The sequence below is a fragment of the Elephantulus edwardii genome, unplaced genomic scaffold (genome assembly GCF_000299155.1).
Source record: "Elephantulus edwardii isolate Elephantulus edwardi_28Jun2011 unplaced genomic scaffold, EleEdw1.0 scaffold00002, whole genome shotgun sequence".
Classification (NCBI taxonomy): domain Eukaryota; kingdom Metazoa; phylum Chordata; class Mammalia; order Macroscelidea; family Macroscelididae; genus Elephantulus; species Elephantulus edwardii.
In genome coordinates, this window is record NW_006399752.1 from 47,191,288 (window position 1) to 47,208,675 (window position 17,388).

General features: G+C 37.8%; 1 protein-coding gene across 1 annotated transcript in view; it reads left to right on the forward strand.

Annotated features, from left to right (window-relative positions):
• Window positions 1-17,388, forward strand: part of EML5 (echinoderm microtubule associated protein like 5) — a 197,726-nt gene that overhangs the window by 16,114 nt on the left and 164,224 nt on the right. Inside the window, exon 2 of the mRNA XM_006879132.1 lies at window positions 1,284-1,443. Coding sequence (XP_006879194.1) covers window positions 1,284-1,443 — 160 coding nt within the window. The remainder of the gene's footprint in view (window positions 1-1,283; window positions 1,444-17,388) is intronic.

Below are 17,388 nucleotides of genomic sequence, written 5' to 3' on the forward strand. Positions count from 1 at the left end.
AATTTATCCAGTTTTTCTCAGTCTTACCCCAACCCTGATATCAGTCCCATTTTACAGCAGTGGCACATGCAGTATTTGTCCTTTTGCAACTGAGATATTTCATTCAGCATAATGCCCTTCAGGGTCACCCATTTTGGATAATATTGCATGAGTTCCTTGTTTTTCAGAGCAGCGTAGTATTCCATTGTGTGAGTATACCACAGCTTCTCTATCCATTCATTTGTTGATGGGCACCTGGGGTGTTTCCAACTCTTTGCTGTTGTGAACAGAGCCGTGATAAATATGGGTGTGCATTTAAGTATTAATTTTACAGTAAACCCACCTAATGCTATTAAGGCCATTCTGGACACATAGAAACCCTGTAGGATAATGTATAACTTTGCTGTAGGATTTCCATGGCTGGTTCTAACTGCAAACCTTTCTTTCAATGAACAGTGAAGCATTACCGGAGTGCCATACTACACTAGAAGGGCTAATAAATGCTGGGTTTGGACATTAACATTTCATGTATCTTTATGCAGCAAGAAAAGAGTAAAATGGGGAAAAGATTTAAAAACAAATTAATAACCAAACATGAAATGAATAGAAAACAGCATGTGGTAGGATTGCTACATAGTTGCTAACGTTTAGCTGATCCTTTGTCAGAGTTCTTTTTTGAAAAATGTTACACACATTATATCATAGTATGGGATTTGTGAAGGGTGTGATTAATTGATCACTAACAGGCAGCTGTTCTATGAGAGAAAGATGGGCAATTGTAACAACAACAACAACTGCTCATTAGATATACTATTGAAACTGTTAATGGAAAACTTTTCTTGTTCTGTGTGCAGTTCTGTAGATTTCAGAATGACCCTATATGAAAGAGTAGAACTGCCCCAGGGCTTCTTAGCCTGTGAGAGTGAGAGTAACAGCTCTCTAGGTCCCTTCTCCTGTGTGATGACTGGTGTGCTCAAGTGCTGACCCCTTGTCAGCCCGTTAGTAACTTTCAGCATATATTTTTATGTTGTTGCTGTTATTGTCATGAAATTTGTTCAGACTAATGGTGACCTTATGTATAACAATAAAATGTTGTCCAGTCTTGTACCTTTTCCATAATCTTTGATCTATAAGTTGTTGATACCGTTTTATAGAAAATTTAATTTATGTTAAATCCAAATTCTTAAAAATGGATCTGTAAGGTCTAATTTTCACATTTGATATGTATAGATGTTATAAAATACTACAAAATCTCTACAAACAATTATTTTAAGATTATGTTTGTTTGCTTATATATTTTGCAGCCTTGCTTTGCATCCTGAACGAGTATTAGTAGCAACAGGACAAGTTGGGAAAGAACCTTATATCTGTGTTTGGGATTCATACACTGTGCAGACCATATCAGTGCTGAAGGATGTTCATACACATGGTATAGCTTGCTTAGCATTCGACTTAGATGGGCAGGTATGTGATACTTTTTCTCCCTTTTATAAAATATCTCTTAAAAATAGATATCAAAATAAATTATAAATCTGTAAATATTAAAGTAGAAAGCAGTTAATGACAAGTACTAACTTATTTGTCCAACAGTGGGGAGTGAGTTGGTGGACTGAGTGGGTGCTATATATTGACAGTTATAACAAGATGGTATTTTTATTTACTTTATCAAATTAATTACTAATTTCTGTGAAGTCCCAAAAGATCCTGATTAAGTGGATAATTATTTGGTTGGTATAGGAAATTTATAGGCCATTTTAATTTTGATACAGTATATTAAAATGATAGATGGAAGACCTTTTAAGAAAATTGTTTCTCTGTGTAGAACTATATACCTTTTATTTTTAGCTATCTTAGCAGTTATTTATCAGAGATTGCATTTTTGTTGAAAAATATGAGACAATTCCAGTAATATAAACTATTTTTACTCAAAATCATGAATTAAAATAAAATACAATCACCCCACTGACAAATCCATTTTATCTGCTTCTGCTGTATTTCAAAAATATTAAAACAAAAACCTGTTGTGATGTTTTTATGAAAATAGCTATGCCTAAAACATATTTTAAAAGTGGTACAAATGTGCATTTGGGTTTTTTAGCATTATTAGTTTCTGGTCTTTGAAAAGCCTTATGTTGCTAGTTTCTAGTCATTATTTTCTAGTCTTTGAAAAGTCTAAGTCACTTTAAGTTAAGAAAATTATTAGTTATTTTCATTCATCAAATTGATAGATCTAGATTTTGCAAAAACAAATGACAAGTGTCTGTTTCCTTTAAAATGATAGCTACTTGGTGTTTTGTAGCTAACTGAGGAGTAGTGTCTTTCAGTAATGTAAATGAATGACTTTGTCATATGAGTCTGGACAGGATTCTGTAAAGTTTTAGCATGAATCTCCTGTTGGGCAAATGCTTTGAGGTTCGTTGTCACTATATTATAGTTATTAGTAATTGTTGTTGTTGATTGCCGTCGAGTCGAGCATGACTCATAGCGACCTAATGAACAAATAGCCTGAAGCCTTTTTGTAACTATTGATATTTATCAAAGTTCATAGAGTTTCCAGAGGCATGTTGTTTAGGAAGTGGATGCCACTTCTGCTTCCAAATTAGTGATTACAGAACCTCAATTAATATTTCATTTTTTCTGTTATCTTTCAAGTCCTTTAATTTTTTCATGTTAGAATTTGTTTTCTCTTTTAGTCAGAATTGACTTGATCACAGCTAGTGACTGGTTAACCTACTTCACAGGAGCATAGAAACAATAAGATTTTTTTTTAAAAAAAAACACTTGTGAAAGATGTGAAATCCAGGATGTTATAACTATGAGTTACTATAATACTTTAAGTATATATGCTTTTTCCTTTAACTTTGAAATTATCATTTCTTAATGTGAAAACTGTATTGTTGAGTCATACAAATATACCAGGAGAAATCATGCCCTTAGTTTTTATTAGTTGAAGACCTTTCATTTAGTTTATTTTGAGAACATTTTAAGAAAAAGCTTGGGTACATATATTTTAGCTTTACAAAGCTTCATCAGAATGTGATATGTAAACATTTAAATTGATAAAAACCGTAATGAAAAGTTATTTAGCACATACCAAGTGGCCTTGTGCTATACCTGAGTTATCTCATTTAATCCTCACAATACTTGAAATAGGTATTATTATTATCTCTATTTTACAGATAAAGAAACTGAGAATTAGAGAGGTTAAATAATGCCCCAGGTTACACAGCTAGTAAATGGAACCCGAGCGGAACCCAGGTTAGTCACACTCCAAAGCTGATTTTTTAATGCAGCTGCCTCCAAAACGAGTCATTTAGGAGGTGCTTATTTCTAGTTCAAAAGTAAGTTCTCAATTTCAAGAACATTTAAAACCAATATGTAAGGCCAGTTAAGATTCAGTTAAAAATTTTTTCTAAATTTTTGTTAACTTTGAAATGTTTGAACGTCTGTATCAGTGTACTTATACCTATACACTGTTTGTGGGATAAAGTAGGGAATAATATATAATTTTCTGCACTTTATAATCTGATTTAAACTGTAAGTGATCTTTAGCCAATGAATGCATTTCCTAGCTGGTAGCAGTGTTGGATGTTGATTTACCCCTGCCCTTTCCCAGAGGTTTTCTTCTAATTGGATTGACTGTCTACGCTAATACAAGCCTTTGGCTTTACAGAAGAAAATTAGTGCAGGAGTGGCTATTTATATAAATCTACATAAAACAGGGTCTAAAATTTCACAGTAAATGGAAGATTGGGGTGAAGGAAGGGTCAATTAACTGATATTTTTCTTTGAAAGTATAACCATAATATATAAAAATACATTTATCATACTTAACAAAATCTAAACTATAATTTTAACAGTACACTGATTTTTATAATGCATTAACTGTTAGGTTTTTATCTTATAATTTTGGTAGTTTTATTCAGATAAAAATAAAAAGCTTCATTTTTGGCTTTTGCGACATTACAATAATGAGACTCATTTTTGCAAAAATATTAACAGACTTTACCATTTTTATTTTGGTAATCTCTTGATATCTAGGTATAATGAAATGTCTTATTATATTATTATCCTTGAGGTTATTCGCCTCTTAGATTCCTCTGCTAGATTCTCGCTTATCATGGCTCTATGCATGATTTTATCAATATTTAGTCCATTAAATCTTGCTGCTTTTGCAGAATTTCTAATTTTTCTTTGCAGCATTGAAAGAGTTCTGTTTTGCACATCAATAACAGAACTCTCATACTAGAATCTTTTACGTGTAATTGCCCATTATTTGAATATGTTTCAGTTGCAAAAATTGTAGAGTGCTTCTAATTTTGTATGTAGTAGGACATTTTCTCTTATTTGAGAAATTAATGTGTTTGAAGTCTTAATAGACACTTCCCAGCTCAGTTAATGGACACAAATAAGATTTTGTTTGGGAATTTGGATCAGGAGATAAAAGAGGAGTTTTGGAAACGACATAGAAGCTTCTTTATTTTTCCTCTCCAATCATCACTTAATATGGTAAAGAATCTTCTGCTTCTTAAATGTCATGTGTTCTCCAAGAATCAGTAACCTTTCTTTTATTAATTCTAGCTCTCATATCAGTTAAGAGGCCCAGGTTTCTCTCTTCAACTCTAAATACCTTCTTGAGTGTCTGTCTTATAGCCATCCTGTTGTTAGGTACTATTGAATAGAAATCATAGCAACCCTGTGAACAGCACACCTGAATCCTTTCCTATCCTGTGCCATTCTCATCTAGTCCATGTTTTAGTCTCAGAATCAGTCCAACTTTTTGGGAGTCTTCCTCTCTTTCTCTCATTTTTCCAAGCATGATGGCCTTTTTCAAGGATCAGCCTCTCCTGTCATCATGCCCAAAATATGTGATGCAAAGTTTTACCATTCTTGCCTCCCAAGAACAGTGTGGTTCCAGCTCTCTCCAAGACATAACGGTTGTTCTTTAGGCAGTCATTGAGCTATTTAATACTCTTTTCCAACACCACAACCCAAAGGTATAAGTTCTTCTGCCATCTTAATTCATTGCCCAACTTTCAGATGCCTAGGAAGTAATTGAAAAGACCATGGCTTGGATGAGGCACACCTTGGGCTTTAAACAGACGTCCTTGCTCTTTAGAACCTTGGAGTGGTCCTTGACCACTTAATTTACCCATTGTAACTCATTTTTTCCCCCATTTCCTAATGGCTGCTTCCCTGGAAGTAGATTGTGGGTCATTTGAAGCTGATTGTGGGTCAAGTTGAAATGAAATTAAATTGTTGACAACTTCCCTCTTTTCTCCATCTGTCATGATGCTGGTCGATGGCCCAGTAGTGAGGGGTTTTGTTTTCTTGATGTTGAGATGTAATCCATATTGAAAACTGTAGACTGTGATCTTCTACAGCAAGTCCTCCAAGTCCTCTTCACTTTCTGCAAACACAGATGTGTCAAGTTGATGAATCGTCCTCCAACCCTGATGTCATATTCTTCTTCATAACGTCCTGCTTCTCAGTTAACTTTTTCAGCATACAGATTAAACAGATGTGGTGAAAGGACCAATCCTGATGAACATCTTTCCTGAGTTTAATCCATGCAGTGTTCCCTTTTTCTTTTTGGACATCTGTTTTTTGATCTATGTATAGCTTTCACATGAGCACAATTAAGCGTTCTGGAATTCTCAGTCTTCACAGTATCTTCCACAGTTTGGTGCTTTTGACCATTGATGTGATTTCAAGGCTGCAGAGGAAGTGTTCGCAGATCTGGTTTGTTACTGCCTATGCCATGAGACTGTTGGGATATGTAGTATTTTGGTCACTTGTGATGTGTTTCTTAGTGAAAACACTAAAATGATGCTCCATTAGAAATTAAAATGATATCTTTTTACTGAAGAAGTAATTCCCATGAAATGGAGACAGATGGCATTTTAGGAGAAAATGTAACATAGAAGCAGAGGAGTTTTGACAAAGCGAACAAAATAAATGGCGTATATCAGAGAGAAAATTTAGGAGAAATGAAGAAAATTTCTAAGTAGGTGTGAAACCACAAACTATCTCAACAGCAATTTCTAGTCAGCATTAATCCCTTAGCTCCTGATAAATTTTGACCAAGGTAGTATTTCTAAAGCACATTGTGTAAGTATTTTGATATGAGAATCTTGTGAGTGTTGTGGTTGACTGCAAATCTGATTGATTGGACATAGAGTTCTTGAAGTGTAAAGATTATTACTTTGTTTAGGAAGAGAAAGTTGAATCGATTCTAATCTGAAATATTTTACATATAAAATATTACCTGATTAAGGAAAGTAATGATGGCTGAAAATATTCACTTGGAGATTCAGGGAGTAGTGAAGAAAGTAATTTTAACATATATTGAATAACTCTTTATCACGGTTACAAATGTTCATTCTTGTTTTCTTCGTATTTGAACATTGTGACAGTAATGCTGCTTGATGACTTCCTTAGAAAGATAGAAATGCAAACTTTAAAATGAAATTTCAGTCTAAGTTTGAGGTCATCCTGTTCAAATTTGTTGGCACCTTGATTTTTCTACACTTCACCACCCTGTCTGTAATATATGTACGATGCGCTGAGCCATCAACACAGCATTGATAGCACTGATAGTGTCTCTCAGACGATTCCTCACTTTGGTACACATGCTCTGAATGTTTCAACATGTAAAGAATTTGCTATAGCAAGAGGAGGAGATCTTTGCTATTTACTGATAACCCCTGATTTCTAAAAATTAAATGACTCTTTTGGTTGCTGTTGTTGTTGATGTTAGGCTCCACCCAGTTGATGCTGACTTGCACCTTATGTACAACAGGTCCAACCTGCCTGATGCTGTGTCACCCTCACAGTTCCTGCTGGGCTTTAGTTTATTGTTGCAGTCAGATGTCAGTCCAGTTGTGGGGCTGAGATGGTGGGTGGGAGGGTATCTTCCTCTCTTTCACTGATCCTCTGTTTTTCCAAGTCTGATGTTGGTTTCCAAGGACTTGCCCCTCCTGATAACATGCCCAACGTATATGAGACAAAATTGCACCATTTTTGCCTCTAAGGACTATGCTTGCTGTACCTTTTAGAGAGAACAGGCTTTTAAGAAGAGATCTATTTTTAGGGCTCTCATTTGTTCTCTTTTTTCCCTCACCTCTGTGTTTTTGTTGGTATGCGTATAATTATACATTGTGTTTCATTCATGTACATAGTGGTTTTGCGTGTGTTTCACACTTTCCTTCACTGACATTGTGTTTCATGCAACCATTCCCATACATAGTGTTTTATAAAAATCAATCACCATTGGACTTTGCCCACCATTATTATCCCATCTTTTCAGGTCCCCACCAGATCGTTCCCATTTCCTTTACCCTCTCTCTCTACCCACCAAACTGTGCAACCGTGTGATTTCTTCCCTACAATTCCTCACCCCTCTGCTCCCACTCCTTCCCCCCTCAGACCCCATTCATGTTTTACCAATTATCCTTCTGTTTTTACAATAATGATTTTATGCAGTTTTTGAACTTATGAGGCTGAGTTAATTTATTCAGCATACTGAGTGAAAGAATTCACATGTTCTCTTTTAAGAGAGTATCCTGGGGCCAAAGTTTATTAGACATGCTTGTGTCTAGTAAACTATGCCTTCCCACATGCTTCAAGTGTGCATTTTTGGTCTTCTTCACCTTCGTCTGTCCCTTCTCCCAACTCCTCAGATATTTGCATATTAAATTCCTCAAGAACCTGCATAGCAGCATTGCATTAATATGTCAAGAGAGAAATGATATTTTATTGCGTATTTCTATCCATAAGCATTTCCATTTATTTAGTGGTTAGTCTTTTTTTTTTTTCCTTGTTGTGCATCATTGAGTCGGATCCGACCTGGCACAGGAGAAGATTGCCCCTCCTTCTCCAGCAGAGCATCTGGTGGATTTGAACTGCGCGCTTTTGGGATTGCAGTGCAGCTTCTTGTCACTAGGCCACCAACTCCTTAGTTATTTATTCTTGTATGATAAAATTTTACAATCTCCATATCTTTGTTAAATTCAGAATTGCCTACTTTGGATTTTTTTTATTTTATTAATTTTAATGAACATTTACAGAGATTTTAGATTTCCATTCATTCATTGTTGCACTTTTCTTCCTGCCCAGCCCTCCCTCCTCCCCCAGTTCGCGCCTCTCTTTGAAAGTAAAAGAAAAATTCTTTCTTTTGTGTACAATCTCCCTGCACCCCTCCCACTACCCCCCCCCCTCAGTACACGCCACTATGCAACCTTAATTCTGGACTCTTGTGATAACCATAATACCCTATCATATATCACTTTTAAATTATTCTCTCCCTCATCTGTTTCAATGCAGTATACATAATTTATCCAGTTTTTCTCAGTCTTACCCCAACCCTGATGTCAGTCCCATTCTACAACAGTGGCACCGTGCAGTATTTGTCCTTTTGTGACTGAGATATTTCACTCAGCATAATGTCCTCCAGGGGTTACCCTTTTGAATAGTATTGCATGAGTTCCTTGTTTTTCAGAGCAGCGTAGTATTCCATTGTATGAATATACCACAGCTTCTCTATACATTCATTTGTTGATGGATACTTTGGATTTTTCACTGCTATATAAATGCAAGGAAACTCTGGTGGCCTACTGACAAGAAGCTGTACTGCAATCCCAAAGAAGCTGTACTGCAATCCCAAAGGTATGTAGTTCAAATCCACGAGATGCTCCTCAGGAAAAGGATGAGCAATCTCCTCCTGTGTGATTAATGGGTCAGGAAACCTGCTGGAGAGTCAGCAGTGGGTCAGTTCCAAGTCTATGGGCCACAACAACAACAATTACACATTCAGTGCATGTATGTATCTGGCCACTTGCTAAACTTTACTATTAATTCTGTTTACGTAGACAGTAATTTTTTTCCCTAATAACATAATCAGTTTGTTTCTCTATTCCGGTTTTGAGCTACCTCTTTTCTCAAAGAGAGTTTGTTTTCCTAGTAAAATTCTTAGTAAAAGTGGTGATAATGACCATCTTTAATCTGATCCCAATTCTCAAGAGAAAACTTCATGCATATACGCTCGTGTGTGCGTGTGTGTGTAAATGCTCTATTTCAATTAAAGGAGACTACCTTCTTTTATGCCTGACTTACAAAAAGTTGTTTTTGTTTTTAAATAAAAAGAACCTATTAAATGTTGTCAGTTTTCTCCACCACTACTATGTTATTTTTCCTCCTTTAATCTGTTAATGTTATGCATTACGTGAATTGGGGAGTTTGTGTTTATGAGAGAGGGGCGGGAAGTTAGAGATACAGAGAACAACTGGTTTCTTATTAAGTGTAGCTTTCATAGTATTTCTTTTTTTTTAATGGGGTATATTGAGGCTCAATGTCAAGAAGACAAAGATTCTGACCACTGGACCAATTGGCAGCATCAGGATGGATGGTGAAGAGATTGAGATTGTACACAGCTTTAGTTTGCTTGGCTCCACAGTCAACAGTCTTGGCACCAGCAGCCAGGAAATTAAAAGGCACATTGCCATGGGAAAATATGCTGTTAGGGACCTCTCCAAAGTACTGAAGAGCAATGGTGCCTCTCTGGAGACTAAGGTGCGTCTGATACAGGCCATGGTCTTCGCAATCACTTGTTATGCATCAGAGAGTTGGACAGTGACCAGGGAGGATAGAAGGAGAATTAATGCCTTTGAGATGTGGTGCTGGAGAAGAGTATTGAGAATACCATGGACTGCTAGGAAAACAAACAGATTTGTCCTGGAAAGGATTAAACCGGGTGGCTCCTTGGAGGCAAGGATTCTGAGGCTCCGTCTAACATACTTTGGACATGTTGTGAGGAGAGACCGGTCCTTAGAGAGGGACATCATGCTTGGGAGGGTGGAGGGACGGCGCAGGAGAGGAAGGCCCTCTATGAGGTGGATTGATTCAGTGACTGGGGTAATTGGGATGGGAGTGTCGGAGATAGTGCGATTGGTACAGGACAGAGCGGAGTTTAGGGCTGTTGTACATAGGGTCGCTATGAGTCGCAGGCGACTCGACGGCACATAACAACAACAACAACAATATTTGATGAAACAGTTATCCATTTTTGTTTGTGGTTTTTGCATCTACTTATTGAATAAGATTTCTCAGTTCTGTAGCTCATTGTTATACTGCTCTTATCTGGTTGAATATCACGATTTCCTTTTTTCTACTCTCTAAAGATACTTGTTAAGAATTATCTGTTCTTTGAAAAATTGGTATAAATCACCTGAAAAGCATCTGAGTTTGTTGTTTTCTTTGTGGAAAGACTTTAAAATTGCTCACTCAGTTTCTTTCACGATTATAACTCCGAACCCAGCTCACTGCTTTTGGCTAGTTGGTAACTCATGGCAGACCGCCACTGGGTTTCCAAGACTTTAAATCTTTTTGTTTGTTTGTTTGTTTGTTTTTAAGGATCGACACCTTCATACATGTGCTGAAATGGGAGGGAGGAGATTTATTAGCCTTCCCTGCACTTGATTTTCCTCAGATAGAAGGCCAGCTCCTTGCCCTCCAGCACATAGCCCTCCGCGTGGCCACGCTGGCCTTCCTTAGAAGTGATACTTGCAAGAAGATTCTCCAGAAAACTCCTGATTTTTGCGTTCTTTTTCCTTTAATCATATTTTTTCTGAGTTTTCTTTGATAGCTTTTTGCTTAAAATCTGTTCCTCTTCAGGAGTCAGCTTGGCCCCCTTCTTGCGACCCATGGTCAGTGCATAGTGGGACTCTGACCACTGATAGTGTGATTGTGCTGTCAGTGAGCATGATACAATTCTTCACTAGGATCTCCGTTTGGACCAGCTCATTTTTGGAGGCACTGTAGACATCATCGTTGCTTTGTGAGTACAGCACTCAAAGCCCAGGAGAAGTTCCCCACATCCAGTCTTAGGGCAGGGAACTTCTTGTTGCCTCCTCTCACACAAACCAGGTGTGTATGTTAGGTGCCAATCTTAGTGTTGCAGCGGGGCACCCCAACTGCTACTTCTGCTTCTTTAGGGAGGGCTTTCTCTTGCCTTTAGTCTTGTTGTGTTTGTGCCAGTTGTCCCGGAAGATGGCCATCACTCTGCCCAAGGCTTTAAATCATTTGGGGGACAAGACTGCCCTTCTTCCTTGTGGTTGATGCATTCAAACCACTGACATTTTATCAGCCCAACTCATGACATACTGTATCACTAGAGTTCCTTTGAATGATTATGGTTCTATTTTTCCTCTTGAGTTAATAAATATTTCCTACTTTTACATTTCATTGGACTATTCTGTGACTCTTTATTAAAGAATCAATGCTCAGCCCTTGGTTTAAATATTCCCTTTTTCTGATAAATGGGAATAAATCTATTTGTTCCTTTTAAGAACTATCTCCCATAAGTTTTGATAGGGAGTATTTTTTAATCATTTATCTCACAGTATACTTTAATTGCTTTGTGATTTTTTATTTGCTCTATTTATAAGTTGCTTTTAAAACTTTAGAGCATATAATTTCCCCAAAGCTATTTTATTGATTTTTTTTCTTTAACTGCATTATGATCTTAATCTAGCTCTTGCTTTATGTGTTCTAAGAAGTAGGTCTGGTGGCTTATGGTAAGGAACTGTACTGCCAATACAAAGCTATGTGCTTCGAGTCCACCAGCTGCTTTGTGAAAGAAAATATTGGCATCCGGTGTTATTTACTGCCTCTGAAAACCTGCACAGGGGTCAGTTATAGGTCAATTCCAACTTGACGGTATACACAAATCATCCATTTTCTTTCTCTTTTTTTATTGTGTATTATTTCATGGGCTCTGGTTGTGTAGTCCACAGAGAGTTGTGCTGCTAATCCCAAAAGTGGTGCCTGTTTTGGGATTCTAATCCAAAACTGCTCTGTGGGAGAAAGGACAGTGTCTTTCCAGATAATTTACAGCTTCTGAAAACTCGCTAGAGGGTTAGCTGTGAGTTGGTTCTGACTTAATGACAGTGAGCTTGTTTAGTATTTCATGTGTCTAAATAGAATCTGTATTTTCCAGTTATAGTGATAGTGTTCGACAGCCAAGGCCAGCACATTTTTTCTTACTGGATCAGATAGTATTTAAAACTTGCCAGCCAAGCAGTGTGATGAAACTCTGCAACTCTGCCATTGTGGTGCAGAAGCAGTCATGCACATTATATGAACACGTGGTCTTGGCTATGCTCCAGTAAGACTTTTCTGAGTGGAGTCAAGTCAAAGACATTGGGATTTGGTTTTTCAGGTTAATGTGCCTCCCACTGTTCTGTATACCCATTAAATCAGGCGTGTTACATGTGACTAAAATATTCTTTAATCAATCGTATTGACTTTATAAAAATCTAAGAAAGAGGTGTAAGCTTTCTATTATGATAAATTTATCAATTTCTCTTTAGGGTCTGACAATTTTACTTTAAAATTTTGAGGCTATTTTATCAATCATACCCAATTTTGTTTTATATCTTCTAGGTACATAGGCTCTTGATTTCTTGTAATTCCCGTTACTTTAGCATTTATTATGTCTGGTATTAATAAAACTAAACCAAATTATTTTTTTTCTTTAGTATTGTCTTGATATATCTTCTTCTATTCTTTTACATATTTATTTTTCTTCCTTTATGGGTTGAGAGTATCTCTTACAAAGAACATTTTTCTTTTGTTTTTATTTTGAAGTGTTGCTGTTTAAAATCATCTGCCAGCTGTGATATTGGCGGCTTTAGTGCATTCACATATTTGTAAGCATTAGTGATTTGAATGGTTGGATTATTGTATGCTCTTCTGCTTGGCTCCACTTCTTCTGTTTCTCAGGCTTTTCTCTTTTCATCCCATCCTTTGAAATCTTTTCTCGTTACTTTTTGTTTCCTGTACTGTTGTTGTTGTTATGTGCCGTCAAGTCGTTTGCAACTCATAGCGACCCTATGTACAACAGCCCTAAACCCTGCTCTATCCTGTGTAGATCTCATTGCCCCTGACACACTCATCCCAATTACCCCAGTCACTGAATCAATCCACCTCATAGAGGGTCTTCACCTCCTGTGCTGTCCCTCTACCCTACCCAGACCTGTCTCTCCTTATAACATGTCCAAAATATGTCAGACGAAGCCCCAGAATCCTTGCCTCCAAGGAGCAGCCTGGTTTAACCCTCTCTAGGATGAATCTGTGTTCTTGGCAGTCCATGGTACATTCAATACTCTTCTCCAGCACCACAGTTCAAAGGCGTCAATTCTCCTTCTATCCTCCCTAGTCATTGTCCAACTCTCTGATGCATAACAAGTGATTGCAAAAACCATGGCCTGTATCAGGCACACCGTAGTCTCCAGAGAGACACCATTGCTCTTGAGTACTTTAGAGAGGTCCCTAACAGCAGACTTTCCCATCACAATACGTTTTTTTATTTCCTGGCTGCTGGTGCCAAGAGTGTTGACCGTGGAGCCGAGCAAACTGAAGCTGTGAACAAACTCAATCTCTTCACCATCCATCCTGATGCTACAGATTGGTCCAGTGGTGAGAATTTTTGTCTTCTTGACATTGAGCCTCAGTCCATACTGAAGGTTGCAGTCCTTGACCCTCTGCAGTAAGTGCATGAGGCCCTCCTCAGTTTCAGCGAGCAGGGTTGCATCATCTGCATAACGCAGATTATTGATAGATCGTCCACCAATCCTAACGCCACACTTCTCCTCATAGAGCCCAGCCTCTCGGATAATCTGCTCTGCATACAGGTTGAAAAGGTATGGAGATAGGACACATCCCTGGCGTACACCCTTCCCAATTTTGAACCATGCAGTGTTACCCTGCTCTGTTCTGACGACTGCCTCTTGGTCCAAGTGTAGGTTTCGCATTAGCACAATTAAATGTTCTGGGATTCCCATTCTTCTCAGAGTCAGCCACAGTTTGTTATGATCCACGCAGTCAAATGCCTTTGCATAATCAATGAAACACAGATAGACATTCTTCTGGTATTCTCTGCTTTCAGCTAAGATCCATCTAACATCAGCTACAATATCCCTAGTACCACAACCTCTTCTAAACCCAGCCTGGACTTCTGGCAGTTCTCTGCTGATGTACTGCTCCAGTCTTTTTTGGATAATCTTCAGTAGAATCTTGCTTGCATGTGAAATCAATGATATTGTTCTGTAGTTTCCACACTCACTTCGGTCACCCTTCTTAGGGATGGGAACAAATATAGACCTCTTCCAGTCAGTTGGCCAAGTGGTTGTTCTCCAGATTTCTTGGAACAACTTAGTGAGCACATCCAGGGCAGCATCTGTTAGCTGAAATATGTCAATTGGTATACCATCTAATCCGGGGGCCTTATTTTTTGCTATTTACTTCAAAGCAGCTTGAACTTCTGCCTTCATCACCATAGGCTCTTGCTCAAATGTTATTTCATTAAATTCTTCTGTATCTGCCAATTTCTTTCGATACAGTGACTCAGTATATTCCTTCCATATTCTAGTTTGGAAAATATTTTTCTCAATGTCTAGCTTTTTAGTAGGTTTCTTAGACATATTAAGATGTTTACTGAGCAAAGTCTAAGATTACTGAACCTTGTCTCCTTAATGTATTGTTAGGTGCCTTCCACTCACCTACAACTCCTAGCACACCTATGACAGTGAATCTGCAGCTTGCCCTGTCCTGCACCATTCTCATGATCTCTGTCATGCGCAAACCCACTGTGCTAAGTCACTGTGTCGGTGCACCTCATTGAGGGTCTTCGTCTATGTTGCCAACCCCTACATTTCTCAGCATGATGTCTCTCTCCAGTGACTCGTTCCTCCTGAAAATATGCCCAAAGTGAGTGAGACAAAGTTTTATCATCCTTGCCTCAAAGAAGCACTCTGGTTGCACTCCCTTCAGTACAGATTTGTTTACTCTTTTGGCAGTCCATGGTATATTCAATACTATTCACCATTACCGCAGTCAAAGGCATTAATTCTTCTGTAATCCTTATTCATTGTACAACTTTCAGATGCATAGGAAGCGATTGAAAAGAACATGGCCTGGATCAGACACCATCTAGTTTTTAATATCCTTGATATTTACCACTTTGAAGAGGTCCTTGACAGCAGATTTCCCTCAGTGCAAGACATGTCGCAATGTCTTTTGATTTCTAGACTGCTGCTACTTTGCTTACATTATGGATCCAAGTCAATGAAATCCATGACAGCTTTGGTCCTTTTTCCACCTATCCTGTTCTTGAGTGAGATTTTTTTGTTTTGTTGTTGTTGTTGTTGTTGGTTTGTTTTTTTTGGTATGTTGAAGTGTAACTCAGACTGACTGCTTTAGTTTTTGATCTTCTGCAGTAAGTGGTTCAGTTCTAGTCTACTTCACTTTCTGCAAGTAAGGTTATGTCATCTCCATAATTCAGGTTGTTGATAAGACTTCTTTCAGTTCTGCTGTGACGTTTTTCATATAATCTAGCTTCTTGAATGATTTTCTCAGCATACAGATGAAATAGGTATGGAGGAAGGTTACAACCCTTACTAATGTACATCCTTTCTGATTTTGAACTGTGCATTGTTCCCTTATTATTTTCAGACATCTGCTTGCTGGTCTAGATATATATATAGATTTTATGTGAGCACAAGTAAGTGTTCTGGAATCCCCATTCTTCTCAGTGTTAGCCATCATTTGTTATGGTCCACACAGGCAAATGCCTTTGCATAATTAATAACCAACCTTGTAGCAGTCTTTGTTTTTAGTCAAGATCCATCTGACATGTTGTTGGTAAGTGCCATCGCTCATAGCTACCCTATGAAGGAGAGTCCTCAACGCTTGGGTGTCTTTCATCCTCTCTCCAGGTTCATAGTGTTTCCGGAGGCAAGCTATTATGGAAGTAGATGCCACTCCCCCTTACAAGCTTGTTTGAATAAGGGAGCTCCACCCCACTTTCTGTCCGCATTGGGTAACCAACCATTAAAGCATTTGACACATTAGCCACAACCTCTTCTGAATCTATCTTGAAATTCTGGAAGTTTTCTGTCAATACACTGTTTCAGCCATTTTTGAATCTTCAGCAAAATTTTACTGATATGTGATATTAATGATATTGTTCTATAATTCCCACATTATGTTGGAGCATATTGCTTGGAAATGGGAACAAATATAAATCTCTTCCAGTTGTTGGCCAGGTAACTCTCTTCCATAATTGTTGGCAGAGGCTGGTGAGTACATCCTGGGTTGCATCTGTTCCCTGTAATACTCCAATTTCTTTCAATTCCTGGGCCTTATTTTTGCCAGTGCCTTCAGTGCAGCTTGGACTTTGTGCGCTAGTACTATTAGATTTAATCATGTACCACTTCCTGAAATGTTTGTGTCCACCAATTCTTTGTTACAATGACTCTGCATTCCATTTTCCTTTGATGCTTTCTGTATCATTCAAGGTGGGGTTTGGTTTGGTTTTTTTTCATCATTCAAGGTTTTGCTCATAGAATCCTTCAATATTGCAGCTCCAGGTTTTGAATTTGTTCTTCAGATCTTCCAACTTGACAAATGTCAAGTGTTCTTCCCTTTTGGTTTTCAAATTTCAACTCCTTGCACATTTTATTATAACATTTGTTTTGTCTTTTCAAGCTGCCCTTTGAAATCTTCTGTTCAAGCTCTTTTACCTCAGCATTCCTTCTTCTTGCTTTGGCTTCTTTTTCCTTCCAGCGAAAGTATCAGGATCCCTTCTGACATTCACTTTAGTGTTTTCTTTCTTATCTTTTGCTTTTAACATGAGTGTTACCTGTCATGTCATTACACTGTTCATCTGGCATTTGCTCTCTAGTGTTCAGTGCGTTGAATATATCCTTAAAATGATTTTTAAATTCAGTTGAGATACAGTCAAGGTCATATTTTGGTTCTTGTGTGTTTCTTTCAATTTTCTTCAACCTCAAATTGTACTTGTATGTGAATAGTTCAAGGTCTGTTCCACAGTCAGCACCTGGCCAGCATTTGACTGCTGATACTAAGCTTCTCTATTGATCTTTTCCCCAGATGTAGTCAATTTGATTCTTGTTTAGTACATCAGGTGAAGTCCATATATGTAGTTACCATTTTTTGTATTTAAAAAAAATTGTTTGCAATGAATAAATCATTCATTGTACTAAATTCTGTCATTAAATCTCCAGCCTCATTTTGGTTACGAAGGCCATATTTTCCAACTACCAGTCCGTTTTCCTTGTTTCCAGCCTTTGCATCCTTGTCATGGGCTATTATTAATGCATCTTGATTGCATATTCAGTCAGTTTCAGACTGCAAAGGTGTAGAAATCCTCAATTTCTACATCTTTGGCTTTCATGATATTCCCAAATAATACATGCACATAAAAAAAGTCAACTCAAGGGAACTCTGGTGGCCTAGTGACAAGAAGCTGCACTGCAGTCCCAGAAGTACGTGGTTTGAATCCACCAGATGCTCTGCTGGAGAAGGAGGCGCAGTCTCCTCCTGTACTAG